Genomic DNA, 16,372 nt, shown 5'->3' with positions numbered 1-16,372 from the left:
TGTGGGACCTATACCACATAGTACTAATAGGGAATACTGAATGTATGTAGAGAAGGGCACGACAAATGGCCCAGGTTTTTTGATCTGTGGGAGAGTGTTACAAAGATGCTATGAAACTTGTGAAGAAAGTCATAAACTATCGCAAGAAGGCCTACTTACAAAGTTACAAGTACTAGGTTTAAATGATAACTCTAGGAATATACTACAGCCCCTACATATTGTTTCATAGGGATCATGAGGGCAAGATCAGCTTAATTACGGCATGCACTGTGCCATTTATGCAGTCATTCTTCCTGCACGTTATATATTAATGGAATGGGAAAAAACCACAATAATTGGTACAATGGGACGCACCCTATGCCATGCACTGCAAAGTGGTTTGCAGAGTATAGATATATGTGCACAGGAGGCACTGAATCAAATCCTCAAAAAAGGAATTTTGAGGGACAACTAGACTTAAAGAAAGGATCAGTTGATAAGTCACTTCCCGAGGCTCCAAGGAATCCTCCATATTGTAGTGGAAGCAATTCCGAGGTTGTAAAACCTATAGGAGACTGAGGCTTTAATGCAGTGATTAGCTTTAGAAGAATATAGATCGCAGCGGTTATACTGAGAAGAAGAGTAGTGCATAGGGTACACTAGTGCAGAGACATCAACTAGTCTTCAGACTGGCAACAACAACAGCAGCAGCAGCAGCAACAACCTATACTATGCCTATAATTAATTTTCCTGTGTTGTTATTGTGGTTCTCAGTGCAAAGGCTGGTTTGATGCACGTCTTCACGTCTTCACCTTACTCTATCCTGTGAAAGCCTTTTCATCTCCAAATAACTGCTACAACCTACATCCTTCTGAATCTGCTTAGTGTATTCATCTGTTGGTCTCCGTCTACGATTTGTACCCCCATCCTTCCCTCCAGTACTAAAATAGTGATCCCGTGATGCCTCAGAACGTGTCCTATCAATCAGTCCCTTCTTCTAATCAGGTTGTGCCACAATTCCTTTTCTCCCCAATTCTACTCAGTTCCTCCGCATCAGTTACGCCATCTGCCCATTTAATCTTCAACATTATTCTGCAGCACTACATTTCTAAAGCTTCTATTCTCTTTTTGTCTACACTGTTTATCGTCCTTGTTTCATTTCCATACGTGGCTACGCCCCTGGCAAATACCTTCAGAAAAGACTTTGTAGCACCTACGTCTAAATTCGACGTTAGCAAATCACTCTTCGTCAGGAATGCGTTTCTTGCCATTGCCAGTATACATTTTATACCCTCTCCACTGCGGCCATCATCAGTTGTTGTTCTTGCCCAAATATCAAAACTCATCAACTACCGGTGCTTTAAAAAATTCGTTTCCAAGTTGTTGTTCTTGCCCAAATATAAAAACTCATCAACTACCGGTAATTTAAAAAATTCGTTTCCAAATCTAATTCCCTTAGCGTCATCTAATTTCATTCGATTACATTTCGTTACCTTTGTTTTGCTTTCGTTGGCGTTCATCTTATATCCTCGTTTCAAGACACTGTCTATTCCGTTCAGTTGTTCTTACATGTCCTTTGCTGTTTCTAACACAGAATTACAATGTGTTACAATAACGTAACAGTATGAAATGTAATAGAAATAAAACCACCATTACATAGAACAATTGGATTTATTGTTTTTACTACGATAAGGATCGGTACGGTACCATTAGCGTTAACTGGACACACAAACGGAACTTTGCAAGTTTGTAAGGAAGAGCTTGTGAGGACTAATATCGTAAGACGATAATTTTAAACAGTAATTGACTGACGACGCACAGGGGAAAACAGTCATCATTCTCATTTTATCCTCGTTCACAACTAGTTGTTTGCAGACTATTAACGTAGATTAAGTGCAGTGCGCAGCCGAAATCGTAACCATAAATAGATTTTATATGGTTGCCAAACAGCATCCATTTCCTCGTAGACAATATGAATTTTAGTCTGCAAATCACACCAAAATGCAGCTCGATACTAAATACATACTGTACTTGAACAGTTGCTACAATGTTTCAACCCTTGTGTGAACAGTGAAGGGCAACACAAATGTCACGAATTGCAACGTGCTGGGTATGTGCCATAACGTGAGATTTAGGCACTTGTAGACTACGATTTGAGTGGGTAACTTGTAAATATCTTCTGACTGAAACAGGAAACAGCAAACTCTTTTTATGTTCAACAGATGGTAGAGGAACGAGGGGACTTCCCCTGGCGATTGTGAGCTAGAAGTGTTTTGCGCAAGTCAGGATTCCTCATTGAGCCCGTAAACGTGTCGTGTGTAGTGTTTTCAACGAAATAGGACTGTAATAATTTGAGGTCAGTAAAAATAACAATACTACAATATGCAGGCGGATAGTCAATCACTCCCCCAGGAAGCCGACGAACTCAGTGGTCTTATACGTACACTACAGTAAGTACTGATGCTGCAAACCGTACACGGCTAGTCACAAGAAAGTATTAAGTACCGGTAGACGAAATTATTTCCTTGCAGTTATTACGGTTTGCAAGGAAGACATTCGTGAACTCGAACTAGTGCTTTGTGCTAAAATACACATATTCTCTGCATCAAAGTAGAAGCAAAGGTGCGTTCCTGCTATCAACTGTGACGTAATATGCTGATTTTGTGATGAAAGCTGCATGTTGATTTAGTGTCACAGCGAAGTGACAGAAACGAAGGCCATCTCCGAGGGCGGTTCTGTCGTGAAGGCACTACCCAATCCACGATTGACCGATTCGTCACTTTTAGTCATTAATGGAAGTAAAGAGTACTCCAATCTTGTATTTTGCAAAGGTCGCGCTGTATTTTCTTACAGGTATCGAATGTAGCTTTCTGCTCAACGATTAAAAAAGCAATAATATGGTATCACAAAGTATTTCGGAAACCTCCTATAAGAAGGAAATTCTACGTGAAGTTATGTGCAGTTCTTAGTCGTCACTATAATTCAGAACAACTGTACGATACTATTTCATCATTATGGTATAAATCATTCGAACTTCCGACATAAGCGAACAAATAGGACAATACTCTTTCATTTGATTTAATTTTTTAGTTGGTCCTGTCTATTACATATTGTACAAAGGGTGAACTAGTAATATATGACAAGTAAAGTGAAATAATACAAAATTATGTGAACAGTTTATACATCATACAAATACTTATTTTCTGTGAAACATTGGTTGCGGACAATATTACAACCAGCATTTTACTGGTATAAGATCAAGTGAATTTTTAAAACAGCAGACGGAATGGAAGTACACATTTTTATCTCAGAACGATAAATAAATTTATATTTAAATTAAAATACAAAATTGTTATCTTTGTCGCACAAATAAGTTCAAGTGAATACTTATTAGTGTAGAATAAATGGCAGTACACATTTTAAACTGTGATACAAACAAATTTACATTTTATCATTATAATTTATGTTAAGAACACACAATTTTGTCTGCATGACATAAGTGAGGACTTTCTTTTAAGAGTGTTTTTTTATTTTTATTTATTTATTTAATCTGAATGGTTTTCCCTCTTTTTTCTCAAAAGGATGCCTTATTACTCTAGGAATTCATTCATTTTATAAAAAGTTTTTTTTTCTCTGAGGAATGTTTTTAGTTTCCTTTGGAATACCTGTATGTTGCTTGTTGTATACTTTTATTCCTGACTCACTCACACCCCTATGGATTTTTGTGATAGTTTCAGAGTCTTGGGGGAAATTTTTCCCCTGTCTTGTCTTATGATTGTGAATGCCACAGTTTTCCTGGAATAATTCCTTGTTGCTGGCTATAGTGAATATATGTATTGATCTGTAACAGTAAATATCCTGAGTCTTAAAGAGATTTCTGCAGGATGTTCTGTTAGAGAACCCACATATTAACCTCACTGTTTGTTTTTGTAGTTTGAAGACTCCAGTACATTTCCCCAAAAGATAATACCACAGGAAAGTATAGAATGGAAATATGCAAAGTACAACAAAAGCAAAATCTCTCTGCCAAAAAGGTGAGAAATAATTCTCAGGGCAAAACATGCTGTGCTAAGTTTCTTGACCAGTTGATCACTTTGTCTTTCCATCTTTGCTGGTCTTTTGTATGTGTGGTTTCATAATTTTTTTGCATGTTGACCTCCACTTCAGGAACCTGGAGTTCTTTTATTTACTGTCTGAAACTGTATAATGTTACTTTTGAAAAATTTGTGTTAGGCTATTCGCTGTGAACCATTTGTGTACTTGGTTGGTGACTGTCAGGGCTATACCCTACATTGCAGCGTTGGGACCCTTGATCAGAATACTCGTATCATTTACAAACATAACTATATTTGCTCATCATTAATTGTAACTAGTAGATCATTAATGTTGACAGAGAGATCGAATTCTTTGGGACTCTCTATTTTACATTTCCCCAGTCTGTGTTTACTGTTACACCTTCCTCCATAAAGGTAACTCACTGCTTCCTGTTGTGTAGATAAGACTCCAGCCATGTCAAAGGTTTGTCTTTGATGCTGTAGTGTGGAAGCTTTTTTACCAGTGTGTTATCATGTGCACAATCAAAAGCTTTAGCAGGGTCACAGAAGCTGTCCATTGGATACTTTCTGAGATTTAACTCACCTAGAGTTTCATCTGTTAGGCTAAATATAGCTCTCTCTCTGTTGGTAATCACTTATGAAAGGCAAATTGTGTATGTGTCATATGGTCATAAATGTTCTTTCCCACATTTGTATTTTTTTGGTGCAGTGGTTCATGTGGCACACCATTGGAACAAGAATCAAAGTCCTACATTTTCCGTGCCATATCTTGTTCATTTCATATGATTTTTCACACGAGTTTCTGTAAAATAAAATAAGGAAATTGGTTTTCACAGGTAGTGTTTGTACAGATATGTACCTGTAATGTAGGACACATCATTGTGCTCACATTGTATTGTATTGTATTGTATTTTTATTGATCCAGGCAATCATAGTATTGTACAGCTGTACATATGATATTGGACAGGTCAAGAGAGCTATTTACAAGTAATTTTTACAAATTGATTTTTGCATTATTTGATAGTAAGGAAATTATCTATCTTAAACAAAACAGTTAACACAAATCATAGAATTGTAAGGTTGTACGTACTATATTGGACAGGTCAAGAGAACATATTTGCAAATAATTTTTAATAAATTGATTTTACATTATTTTGCAATGAGGAAGTTTGCTATCTTTAACAAAACAGTAAATACAAATGCTGTATGGTAAAATACAAACAGCCAATACAATTGTAATAGTAAAGTAGACATTATATACATGTAACAGCTTGCATGGTAAATAATACCCAGCACGGTATATACATAATGCACAATGATTTGCAATACGTAATGGTGGCCATTACATGATGATGTACAGTACCAAGATTCAAAGACTACAGTTTTGTTACAAAATATTATCTTTGTTTGTACATGAGTGGCTCTAGTTTACTTTCTAATGGTAGTTTCTCTTAACGTGGTAAAAAATATTTGTCATTCACAGGGTGAACTTTTGCTCACTGTCTGATCATGTAATTGGCTACACTTTAGAATTCTTCTTCTTCTTCTCTTTTTTTTATTTTTTATTTATTTTTTAAAGGGTTGCAGTGAAATTCTTCTCAGGTTTGAAGTTTTGCAATTCTCTTGGCAGTGCATGTATTGACTTGGTGCCAGAGTATTGAATCCCTTTTTCAAAAATCTGTAGTGTGTGTGAAAGATGACACAGTTACCTTCTACCCCAGGTGTTATGAAGATGGAAAGTCTTATTGGTCCTCAGTTTTGTGGGATCTTGTAATCCAGTCTCAGTGGCCTTAGATATATAGGGCCTATATGGATACACAAAATATTGAGGTCTTTGAAATGATTTTCACAAGACTTTTTTTTTTTTTTTTGCTTCCTTTCCAAATGTAATTAAGATGTCTTTTTCTGTAGTATGAATATTCTTTTCATTATTTTGATGGTAGAATTCCCCTGTATGGTGGTTCCGTATAGCATATATGGCTCAAAAAGTCCATGTTAGAGACTGCTTAAGAGGTCTTTATGTGTATACTGTGCCAGTTGTTTCATTATAGACATCACTGAGCTTTTAACCTCTGTCCTTTTTCATACACAAAAATGTTGATGTGTTTCTCTTTTTGTTTATTGCTGAAAACCATATGTATAGTGTTTTTCTTTTCAGTTTGGTCTGATAATTAGCTCATTTTCCATGACTCATTATGTTGTAGTATTGACAGATTTGAAAATATTTTGCTAAAGTTCCTCAAAATTGTTGGCCACATTTAGCAGGTTCATGTCATCTGCATATAGTATCTTATTTTCGTTTTCATATTTGTATACACTATTTTCATATAAATTGAACAGGATGAGTCCCATTACAGATCGTTGAAGTACACCATACTATAATGCTTCTTACTTCTGAATTGTATAAGTTTTCATTGGTCACTTACTGCCTCCTCTTACTGATATATGAAGTTATCCAATCTACTGCATGGCCATAAATACCAGTATTCCCTAGTTTCCTTACCAGGACTGCATGATTAATTGTGTCAAGTTCAGATTACAGAATAGAAGAAAGCAAGAGAAACTACTGTTTTAGCTGCACTTTTTAGAACAGTCTGTGCAAAGAACCAGTCATTTCTGCAAATATACTAGGAAATATTTGGAAAATAACTTCCTTTATTTTACAATAGAACCACATGTATTAAAATCTACTGTTGATTGTGCACTTAATGCTAAAATTTGTAATGATATGCTGTGCAGATAGAACTGTGTTGATGTATTATCTAAACTCTTTAGTTACTGGCAGCTTGTTATTTTGTGGTATCTGTCATACCAGTAAGCAGCACTGGTATGTTGATTTTGCATGTGATAAGGATGTAAATAGAGGGAATGAATGAGAATTCTATAGAAATAAAGTAATGCCACACTGAACTTAGGAACTGAGCATGAATCAGTGAATTGGGCAGATGTTCAAAATGTTTGGTTTACATACTGGGAAAGAAAAATGAGCTGAGGGAGACCTTTTATTGGGCCTCTCAGACAGATAAGATTAAAATATTGCTCTCTGCATGTAAAAGCTGTTTCCAGAAACAGATAGACCAACATCTTAACATATTTAGCAAGATTAAAACATTGCTCTCTGCACATAACAGTTGTTTCCAGAAACAAATAGACCAACATCCTAACATATTTAGTAGTCTGGTAAAATAAGTTTCACTGTGGCAAAACACTGTGCAGTGTTTAGCAGTTGTCAATGAGACAGACCACACCATACTGTTCTTTACTATAAATAGCAAATGCAGTTCATTCATCATATTCTGTAGATTTCATTCATTAACATCTCAAAGCTATTCATTGAAACATGATGGTACATAATACTGTTTGGTGATTCGAGTTAAATGTGACTTTGTAAATTAGCAACTAAGAGTAAGTGTACTGGAAAGTGAGTATAATACTAAAGTAAAAGTAAACATAATACCAAAATCCATAAAGGGGCATTTGCAAGATTTGCTGCTGTGTAATTTCTACGTAATACTAGAACTGCAAACTGTGTGAAGAAACTTTAACAGTTAGTGAATATGACATTCTAAAGACATGGTGAAGGAACATGGCACATGTAATGTAATGGATCTGGTTCTCAGGCTTCATTTTAGAAGTGTCATTACTTTACAGAAATGTTACGTGCCGAGGCACTTATGTTTTTGCCTATAACTTGTTAACATATCTCATGCCTGATGTAGAGGCACTTAGTACCTCATTATTTTGATTTTTAAACATTTTTGGAAGGTGAATATCAACAGCTGTGTGTGCTCTTGGTATTAGTATGTTTGCTTGTAAAAGTTTGGTGTCATATATTGATATTCATGACATGCCCTACACTTTCATTATCCACTATATCACATCACTGTTTGTTGATCCTCCTATTACATTACATTTATCATTTTCCATGGATCTCTTGCAGAGGAGTCTCTGGGATGTGTAAGTCAAAGGTTTTTGAGCTATAATCCTTGTGAAATATTCATTAGATTAGATTATTACTTGTTCCATAGATCATGAATACAGCTCTTCGTAATGATGTGGAATGTGTCACGTTAATAAAAGGTGTCTATACAAGATATTACATTACACAAAAATTACAAGACACTCAATATTTTTACTTTTTTTTTCTTTTTTTGTGGGGGTTGGGAAATTAGCCACTTACTATATCCAAAAATTCATCTAATGAGTAGAAGGAGTTGCCATTAAGAAATTCTTTTAATTTCCTTTTAAATGCTATACGGCTATCTGTCAGACTTTTGATGCTATTAGGTAGTGTGACCAAAGACTTTTGTGGCAGCATAATTTACCCCCTTCTGAGCAAAAGTTAGATTTAACCTTGAATAGTCAAGATCATCCTTTCTCCTAGTGTTGTAGCCATGTACACTGCTATTACTTTTGAATTCGTTCAGATTGTTAATAACAAATTTCATAAGTGAATATATATATTGTGAGGCTACAGTGAAGATCTCTAGCTCTTTAAATAAGTGTCTGCAGGATGATCTTGGGTGAGCTCCAGCAATTACTCTGATTACACGGTTTTGTGCAATGAACACTCTTTTACTCAGTGATGAGTTACCCCAGAATATGATACCACACAAAAACAGAGAATGAAAATAGGTATGGTAAGCAAATTTACTCAGATGTATATCGCCAAAATTTGCAATGTGCAATGACCCTAATAGCATAAGTATCTGAACTCAAACGTTTCAGCAGATCCTCAGTGTGTTTTTTCCAGTTAAACCCCTCATTCAGTGCATACACCTAGAAATTTTGAATATTCTACCTTAGCTTCCGATTTCTGATCAAAGTCTATATTTATTAATGGTGTCATTCCATTTACTGTGTGGAACTGTATATACTGTGTTTTGTCAAAGTTTAACGAGAGCCCATTTGCAGAGAACCACTTAATGATTTTCTGAAAAACATCGTTTACAATTTCACCAGTTAATTCTTGTCTGTTGGGTGTGATAGCTATACTTGTATCATCGGCAGAAAGTACCAGCTTTGCATCTTCGTGAATATAGAATGGCAAGTCATTAATATATATTAAGAAAAGCAGAGGACCCAAGACCAAACCTTGCTGCACCCCAGTCTTGATTGTTCCCCAATTGGAGAAATCACCAGTTTTTTGGATATTATGTGAACTGTTTATTTCAACTTTCTGCACTCTTCCAGTTAGGTATGATTTAAACCATTTGAGCACTGTCCCATTCATACCATAGTACTTAAGCATATCTAGAAGTATTCCATGATTTACACAATCAAAAGCCTTTGATAGATCACAAAAAATCCCAACGGGTGACTTCCGGTTACTCAGAGCATTTAATATTTCATTAGTGAAAGTATATATAGCATTTTCCGTTGAAAAACCCTCCTGGAAACCAAACTGACATTTTGTTAAAATTTTATTTTTACAAAGGTGTGAAGCTACTCTTCAATACATTACTTTTTCAAGAATTTTGGATAAGGCAGTCAGAAGAGAGATTGGGCGGTAGATGTTGACATCAGACGTATCCCCTTTTTTATGCAGTGGCTTAACAATGGCATACTTCAGTCTATCTGGGAAAATACCCTGCTTCAGAGAGCTATTACATATGTGGCTAAGAATCCCACGTATTTCTTGGGAACAAGCTTTTATTATCCTGCTGGAAATGCCATCAATTCCATGTGAGCTTTTATTCTTGAGAGAGTTTATAATTTTCCTAATTTCAGAAGGAGAGGTGGGTGGAATTTCAGTTGTATCAAATGGTGTGGGTAAGGCCTCTTCCATTAACTGCCTTGCTTCTTCTAATGAACTTTTTCAAGAATTTTGGATGAGGCAGTCAGAAGAGAGATTGGACGGTAGATGTTGACATCAGACGTATCCCCTTTTTTATGCAGTGGCTTAACAATGGCATACTTCAGTCTATCTGGGAAAATACCCTGCTTCAGAGAGCTATTACATATGTGGCTAAGAATCCCACTTATTTTATGGGAACAAGCTTTTACTATCCTGCTGGAAATGCCATCAATTCCATGTGCGCTTTTATCCTTGAGAGAGTTTATAATTTTCCTAATTTCAGAAGGAGAGGTGGGTGGAATTTCAGTTGTATCAAATGGTGTGGGTAAGGCCTCTTCCATTAACTGCCTTGCTTCTTCTAATGAACATTTAGATCCTATTTTCTCTACAACATTTAAAAAATGATTATTCAAAATGTTTTCGACTTCCGGCTTGTTTTTTATCAAGGTTCCATTCGCTCTGATGGTGATGCCATCATTCTGTACTCTTGGTTGCCCTGTCTCCCTTGTAATAATATTCCAAATTGTTTTGATTTTGTTATCAGAGGTATTAATCTCAGACATGATGCACATGCTTCTGGACTTTTTAATAACCTTTCTTAATGTAGCACAGTAGTCTTTATAATATTTGGCTGTTTCTGGGTCATTATTCTTTCTTGTTGTTAGATACAGTTCCCTTTTGTGGTTACAAGATATTTTCATTCCTTTAGTAAGCCAAGGTTTTTTGCGTGGTTTCTTATAATTAGATTTAACTACTTTCTTGGGGAAACAGTTTTCAAATTCTCTTACAAGTATATCATGAAATAAGTTATATTTTAAATTAGCATCGGGTTCCTTGTACGCCTCATTCCAGTCTAACTGCTGAAGATTTTCTCTGAAATTTCTAATTGTTGAGTCATTAATTGAACGCACAACTTTGGAGGGTAGTTTTGAATTACTGAATGGAGCTATGTCATATACCGTAACTAGCTGAGCATCATTATCAGAAAGGCCATTCCCAACAGGACAAGAATTTATGTTTTTAAACCTATCTTGGTTCATAAAAGTGTTATCTATCAATGTGCTGCTGTCCTTTACTACCCAAGTAGGAAAATTAATGACAGGTGTCAAATTGAAAGAACCGAGCAAGACTTCCAGGTCATTCTTCCTGTTACACTCTTTCAGTGAATCAGCATTGAAGTCCCCACAAATAGTAATTTGCTTTCCCCTATCTGACAGATAGTACAACAAGGCAACCAAGTTTTCCAGGAATAAATGAAAGTTTCCTGAAGTGGACCTATATACTGTTACAATTTTAAAAGAGTCCTCCTTCAGTTTAAGTTGACAGGCACATGCTTCTATATGTTGCTCTAGACAACACTTTTTTGTATCTAAGCTCAATGGAGTAGAAGGAGGTGGCTAGCAGGAAGTTCTTTAATCCACTCTGAAACTGATCTTTATCACTTACAAGACCTTTGATATGCTCTGGTAAGTTACTGAATATATGAGTACCCATGTATTTGACTCCTTTTTGTACTAATGTTAAGCTTTTATAGTCCTTATACAGATTGTTTTTGGTTCTGGTATTATAATCATGTTTTGCACTATTTCGTGTGAAAAGAGACAGGTTGCTGATCTAAATGATTAATGGAAAATCTCATATAAAGATGTGAAACAAATACTAACAAAGAGATAGAGGGGCTGGCCAGTACTTACCTCAGCTCAGTACAGCCGATAGATACACATAAAACAGAACTGAAAATTTACATTCCTAGCTTTCGGAACAAATGTTCCTTCATCGGGGAGGAGAGAGGGGAAAGAAAGGGAAGAAGGGAAAGGAGGTGAGTAACTGAATCTCTTTTCCCTTCTTCCCTTTCTTTCCCCTCTCTCCTCCCCGATGAAGGAACATTTGTTCCAAAAGCTAGGAACGTAAATTTTCAGTTCTGTTTTATGTGTATCTATCGGCTGTACAGAGCTGAGGTAAGAGACATGTTGGAAATGACAAAGGACATCAATGAGTATATGTACTGAGAAGTAGTAGTTAGAATACCAAGTTTCTTAAATAGGTCTCTGCATGATGATCTAGGGCTGACACCAGATATAATTCTAATGACTCGTTTCTGAATTTTGAAAATGTTCTCTTTGTAAGAAGAGTTTCGCCAAAAGATGATTCCATTACTCATTAGTGAATGGAAGTAGGCCGAATAAACTAACTTCTTCATTTTTAACTCACCTGTTTCTGCTGTCATGCATACTGCAAATGTAGCTGAACTAAGGCGTTGCATTAAGTCTAGGGTGTGATTTTCCAATTTAGGTTGTGGTCAATTTGTAGCCCTAAAAATCTGACAGTGTCTACAGCTTTAATTTCATTGTTTGAATACATTATACTTATAAGATCAGGTATTCTTTGTGAGGTACTAAACTGTATGTACTGGGTCTTTGTGGGGCGGCGGATAAGTTTGTAAAAATAATCTTGCTGTAACAATGCTTGCAAGTTGAATCAGTTTCTGGCTTTTAGAATGTTGTTAATGCTGTCTTTCGCCGTTCTCAACACTGGCTCTCTATTTACTTTTTTGGCACCCAGAAAGTGATTTAATAAAACCTGGAACCAGTAATTAGAGATCCTAGTGGCCACTTCATTTGAGATACCATTATAGCTGCTGCTTATAGCTCTGAGGAATTTGGAGATTGTCCGGGATTTCTAATCAAAAACGGTTTTCCAAAATAGTTTAGTATATTCTGAAATTCACTGATAAAAAACACAAGTATCCCTACAACCTAACTAACAGAGCAGTTCAGAGTCTAATGCGCTGATGCAACTATAAATGTCCGAATTAAATGTTAAAAAAAAAATGCTCGCCATAATTTGATGAAAATATTTCATCAAACGCCACGCTAAATATTTGGTAGAATGTCTGTCCCGCGACGGCACGTGAAAACGCGACAATACGCAACTGAAGCTAGATAATGAAAATCATTCCAGAATTAACACTTCACATAAAATGTTTTCATGGTTCCGCGTATCTCTAGTAACTTAATACGGCACCCGAGGCTGTTTGTAGCAGATACACTGATGCGACGCGACTACCGACACAGATGGCGTGTCATTCAGCGTCTGGAGAGAACTGGGGCCTTCCTTCCTCGCGCAGCGTTCTTATATATATATAGCCGCGGTGCGGACGGCTAAGGGAACGCCTGATCAAATCGGTTCTCTCGTCTAGCCGCTGGGCTAGTAACGCACCACTTCAAGTTACATAATAATTTATAGCTTCTTTGGCTGATGGCCGATGAAGCTCTTAATTTAAACGTGCATTCAGCACGCAGGTAAGTATTGATAATAAAATTTTGACGTGGCTAAGTTAAATATTCTGGGCGAGAGAATTAATTAAATTACACTGTATGCAGTAGATGAACTCTGAACTGCCCTTTTTGAGATCCGCTATCGCTATAATTTTATAGGTATTCAAAAGAAACTTTTCACATCCTCATAGTCATAGCGGACCTCCAACCTATTTAAATCTAAACATCCTAGCCTTATTTATTAACCTACTTAATCTATCTTGCTTCCTTCAGTTTTGAGATGAAAACCAGAAAATCATGAATTTCCACTAAAATCTTAATTTGTGAAATCCAAAGTACTGTTTTTATTAAATCATTATGAAAGATGAATCTAAATATAAATTTTGAAGTCTCTAGCTCTTTTCTGTTGCGCCAATGATTTTTTCAGAAAAACGTCCAAATTTCGAAAATGGCTGAAGTTATCGAACTGATATTTAACACACATTAATTTAGTATTATTTCTGACATGCTAGAAAAGTTTTAGGTTCTTTGCTTGATTTTTACAGTATTGCGCAACATTTATGACGTCAGAGCTAGTTACAGCAGACTGGCTGGCACACAATGGAAACTGATGTGAATTTACTACAGCGTGAGTAGGCTGCTTCCCTACATCTTGTCAAAATTTAGTGACAATCCATTTGCTGTGAACCACCCATTGATACTTACAAATATTTCATTAGCTGATTGCTCAGTGAAATCACGGGTGATGTGTATCATCTGCAAATAAGACAAAATTTGCATTTTGTGGCACTGCTTATGGAAGATCACTTATATGTAATAGGAACAACAAGGGACCTAAAATAGAGCCCTGGGGCACCCCTTGTCTTGTAGTTTCATATTTTGAATGACTATTGTTATATGGTAAGCCTGATACAAACATACACCGCTTTCTATTAAAAAGATAGGATGAGAGCCATGAGCCTGCTACTCCTTTTATCCCATAATATTTTAACTTTTGTATAAGGATATCATGCTTAACACAATCAAAAGCTTTAGCCAGATCACAGAATATTCCAAATGGTAATAACTTTTGATTTATCGATTCTAATATATCATCTGTAAAAGTTAATATAGCTTGATCAGTTGACAATCCTTTCCGAAATCCAACCTGATTGTGCATGAGAATATTTTTCTGTACTAAGTGTTTATAAAATGTATTATACATAACCCTTTCAAACACTTTTGAAAATATTGCCAATAATGAAATGGGGTGGAAGTTTTCCACTAATGATTTATTTGTCTCCTTTTTTGTGCAGTGGTTTGAGAATAGCATATTTAAGCCTATCTGGAAAAGTACCACTGTGGAGGGATTCATTACATAAGTAACTCAGTATGTCACAAAGTTCTGAGGAGCAACATTTAATTATAGTAGTACTGATTTCATCATAACCACTGGAACATTTGTTTTTAAGAGAGCTAATAATATTAAAAATCTCTTTCGGTGAGGTAGGATATAGTTGAATTTTGTTAAACTTCTGCGGAAATGCATTTTAAAAATATTTTAAGCTGCCTTCTGAGGATTTATGCAAACCTAAGTTGTCTGCTACTGAAAGGTAAAAGTTGTTGAAAGTGTCTGCAATTTTGGAGGTATCTCTAATCAACTCATTATTTACATTTAACATAATTTCCTCATTTGCCTGATTAGTTTTTCCTGTTTCATTTTTTACTATATTCCATATAGTTTTTTATCTTGTTATTAGAGGCATTTATTTTTACTTGAAAATAAATACGTTTTCAGGTTCTGATTACTTTGTTTAGAATTTTACAATATAATTTGTAATGTGATTTAGCCCTGTAGTCGTCGTTTTCCCTTGACATTAAGTATAGTCTTCTTTTTGTTTTGCAAGATACCTTTATTCCATTTGTAATCCAAGGTTTTGAAACAACCTATTTGCCTTGATCACTTTCTTAGGGCAACAGTTTTCAGTGTGACCTATGACCACATTAGGGAAACAGTTATATTTTTCATTTACCCTGGGTGAATTGTACACATCTTTCCAGTCTGTATTCCTGAAACAGTTTTTTAAACCTTCAATTCCTGTTTCATTTAATATTCATATAGTTTCCCACTTCCTTTTAGTAGTCGAATCAGACCTCACTATATTAAATGTAAGCAACTGGGCATCATGATCTGAAAGACCATTAAATATTGGATTTATACTATGATTTGCTAGTATGGTGGTATCTATGAAAATGTTATCAATAGCAGTGCTGCTGGTACCCATAACCCTGGTTGGAAACTGTACTAAGGGAATGAGATTATAAGAAGTGGTAAGAGACACTAGTATTGATCTTGAGTGACTATCCTCCAGAAAATTTAAATTAAAATCTCCACTTAGTATGAGTTCATGATTTTTAAAAGTTAAGAAATTTAATACTACATCAAGCTGTTTAATGAATAGCTGGAAATTATCAGGTGGAGCCCTGTATATTGTGACTATAATTATTTTTCTTTTGTGTGTTTGTACTTGTGTGGCACAGTCTTCAAAATGCTGATCACTACAGTATTTAAGAATGTCAGTGTTTTTATAATTGTAACCCTTTCTAATGTAAGTGGCAACTCCTCCCTTCTCCATCTCTTTTGCTTAACATTTTCAGATACATCTTCTTTCAATATTGAATGTGTAGATAATGAACTTCGTTTGTAGCTACACTTCAATAGCTTAGCATCCCCCCATAAACTCAGACTGTTTGGTAAATTATTACACCTCAGATTATCTCCAGTCTTAACATTTAGCCTAAAGAAGTCTTAGAAACAGATTGCTGATGTTCGTCTAACGATATTGACTGCGTGATTATCTCTTGAGGCATATTTCCTATTTCACTCAGCACTTTATTTGCTTTCTCTAGAATCCCTTACAATGGTGAATCCTAATAGGCTGGTGCTCATCAGAAGGAGTCAGTTGCACTTGCAGTTGGTGGGTTGGTCTCAGAATTAAAATAGACACAAATTTCAGTTGATTTGCTAAGTTTAAGCCCCCCTGTGCGTTAGTCAAATTTTATTAGCGAATATTTTTTTGGGTATCCTTTTAGAGTTTGCTTCTTGAACTGCAACTTTGACATGTTTATGAAAAATAGCTCTTCTCTGATAATGTGTATTCCCTATCAATTGTTGGGAAAATTACAATATACAGTACAGTTTGCAAGTGTCATAAATATGAAAGTCATGTGCATTCATTCATTTATTCATATACTGTGTTCCTTAAATCACATCCCCACCCCTA

The 16,372-nt window shown here is 35.7% G+C and overlaps 1 protein-coding gene across 1 annotated transcript in view; it reads left to right on the top strand.

Annotated features, from left to right (window-relative positions):
- Nucleotides 1-2,232: 2,232 nt before the first annotated feature.
- Nucleotides 2,233-16,372, top strand: part of LOC124777781 — a 196,115-nt gene continuing 181,975 nt past the window's right edge. Inside the window, exon 1 of the mRNA XM_047253291.1 lies at nucleotides 2,233-2,429. Within this exon, the coding sequence (XP_047109247.1) occupies nucleotides 2,362-2,429 (68 nt within the window). The 5' untranslated portion in view covers nucleotides 2,233-2,361. The remainder of the gene's footprint in view (nucleotides 2,430-16,372) is intronic.

This window comes from Schistocerca piceifrons, chromosome 2, assembly GCF_021461385.2.
Source record: "Schistocerca piceifrons isolate TAMUIC-IGC-003096 chromosome 2, iqSchPice1.1, whole genome shotgun sequence".
Lineage (NCBI taxonomy): Eukaryota > Metazoa > Arthropoda > Insecta > Orthoptera > Acrididae > Schistocerca > Schistocerca piceifrons.
Note: the sequence above shows the minus strand (reverse complement) of the source record. Positions and strands in the feature narration are given on the sequence as shown.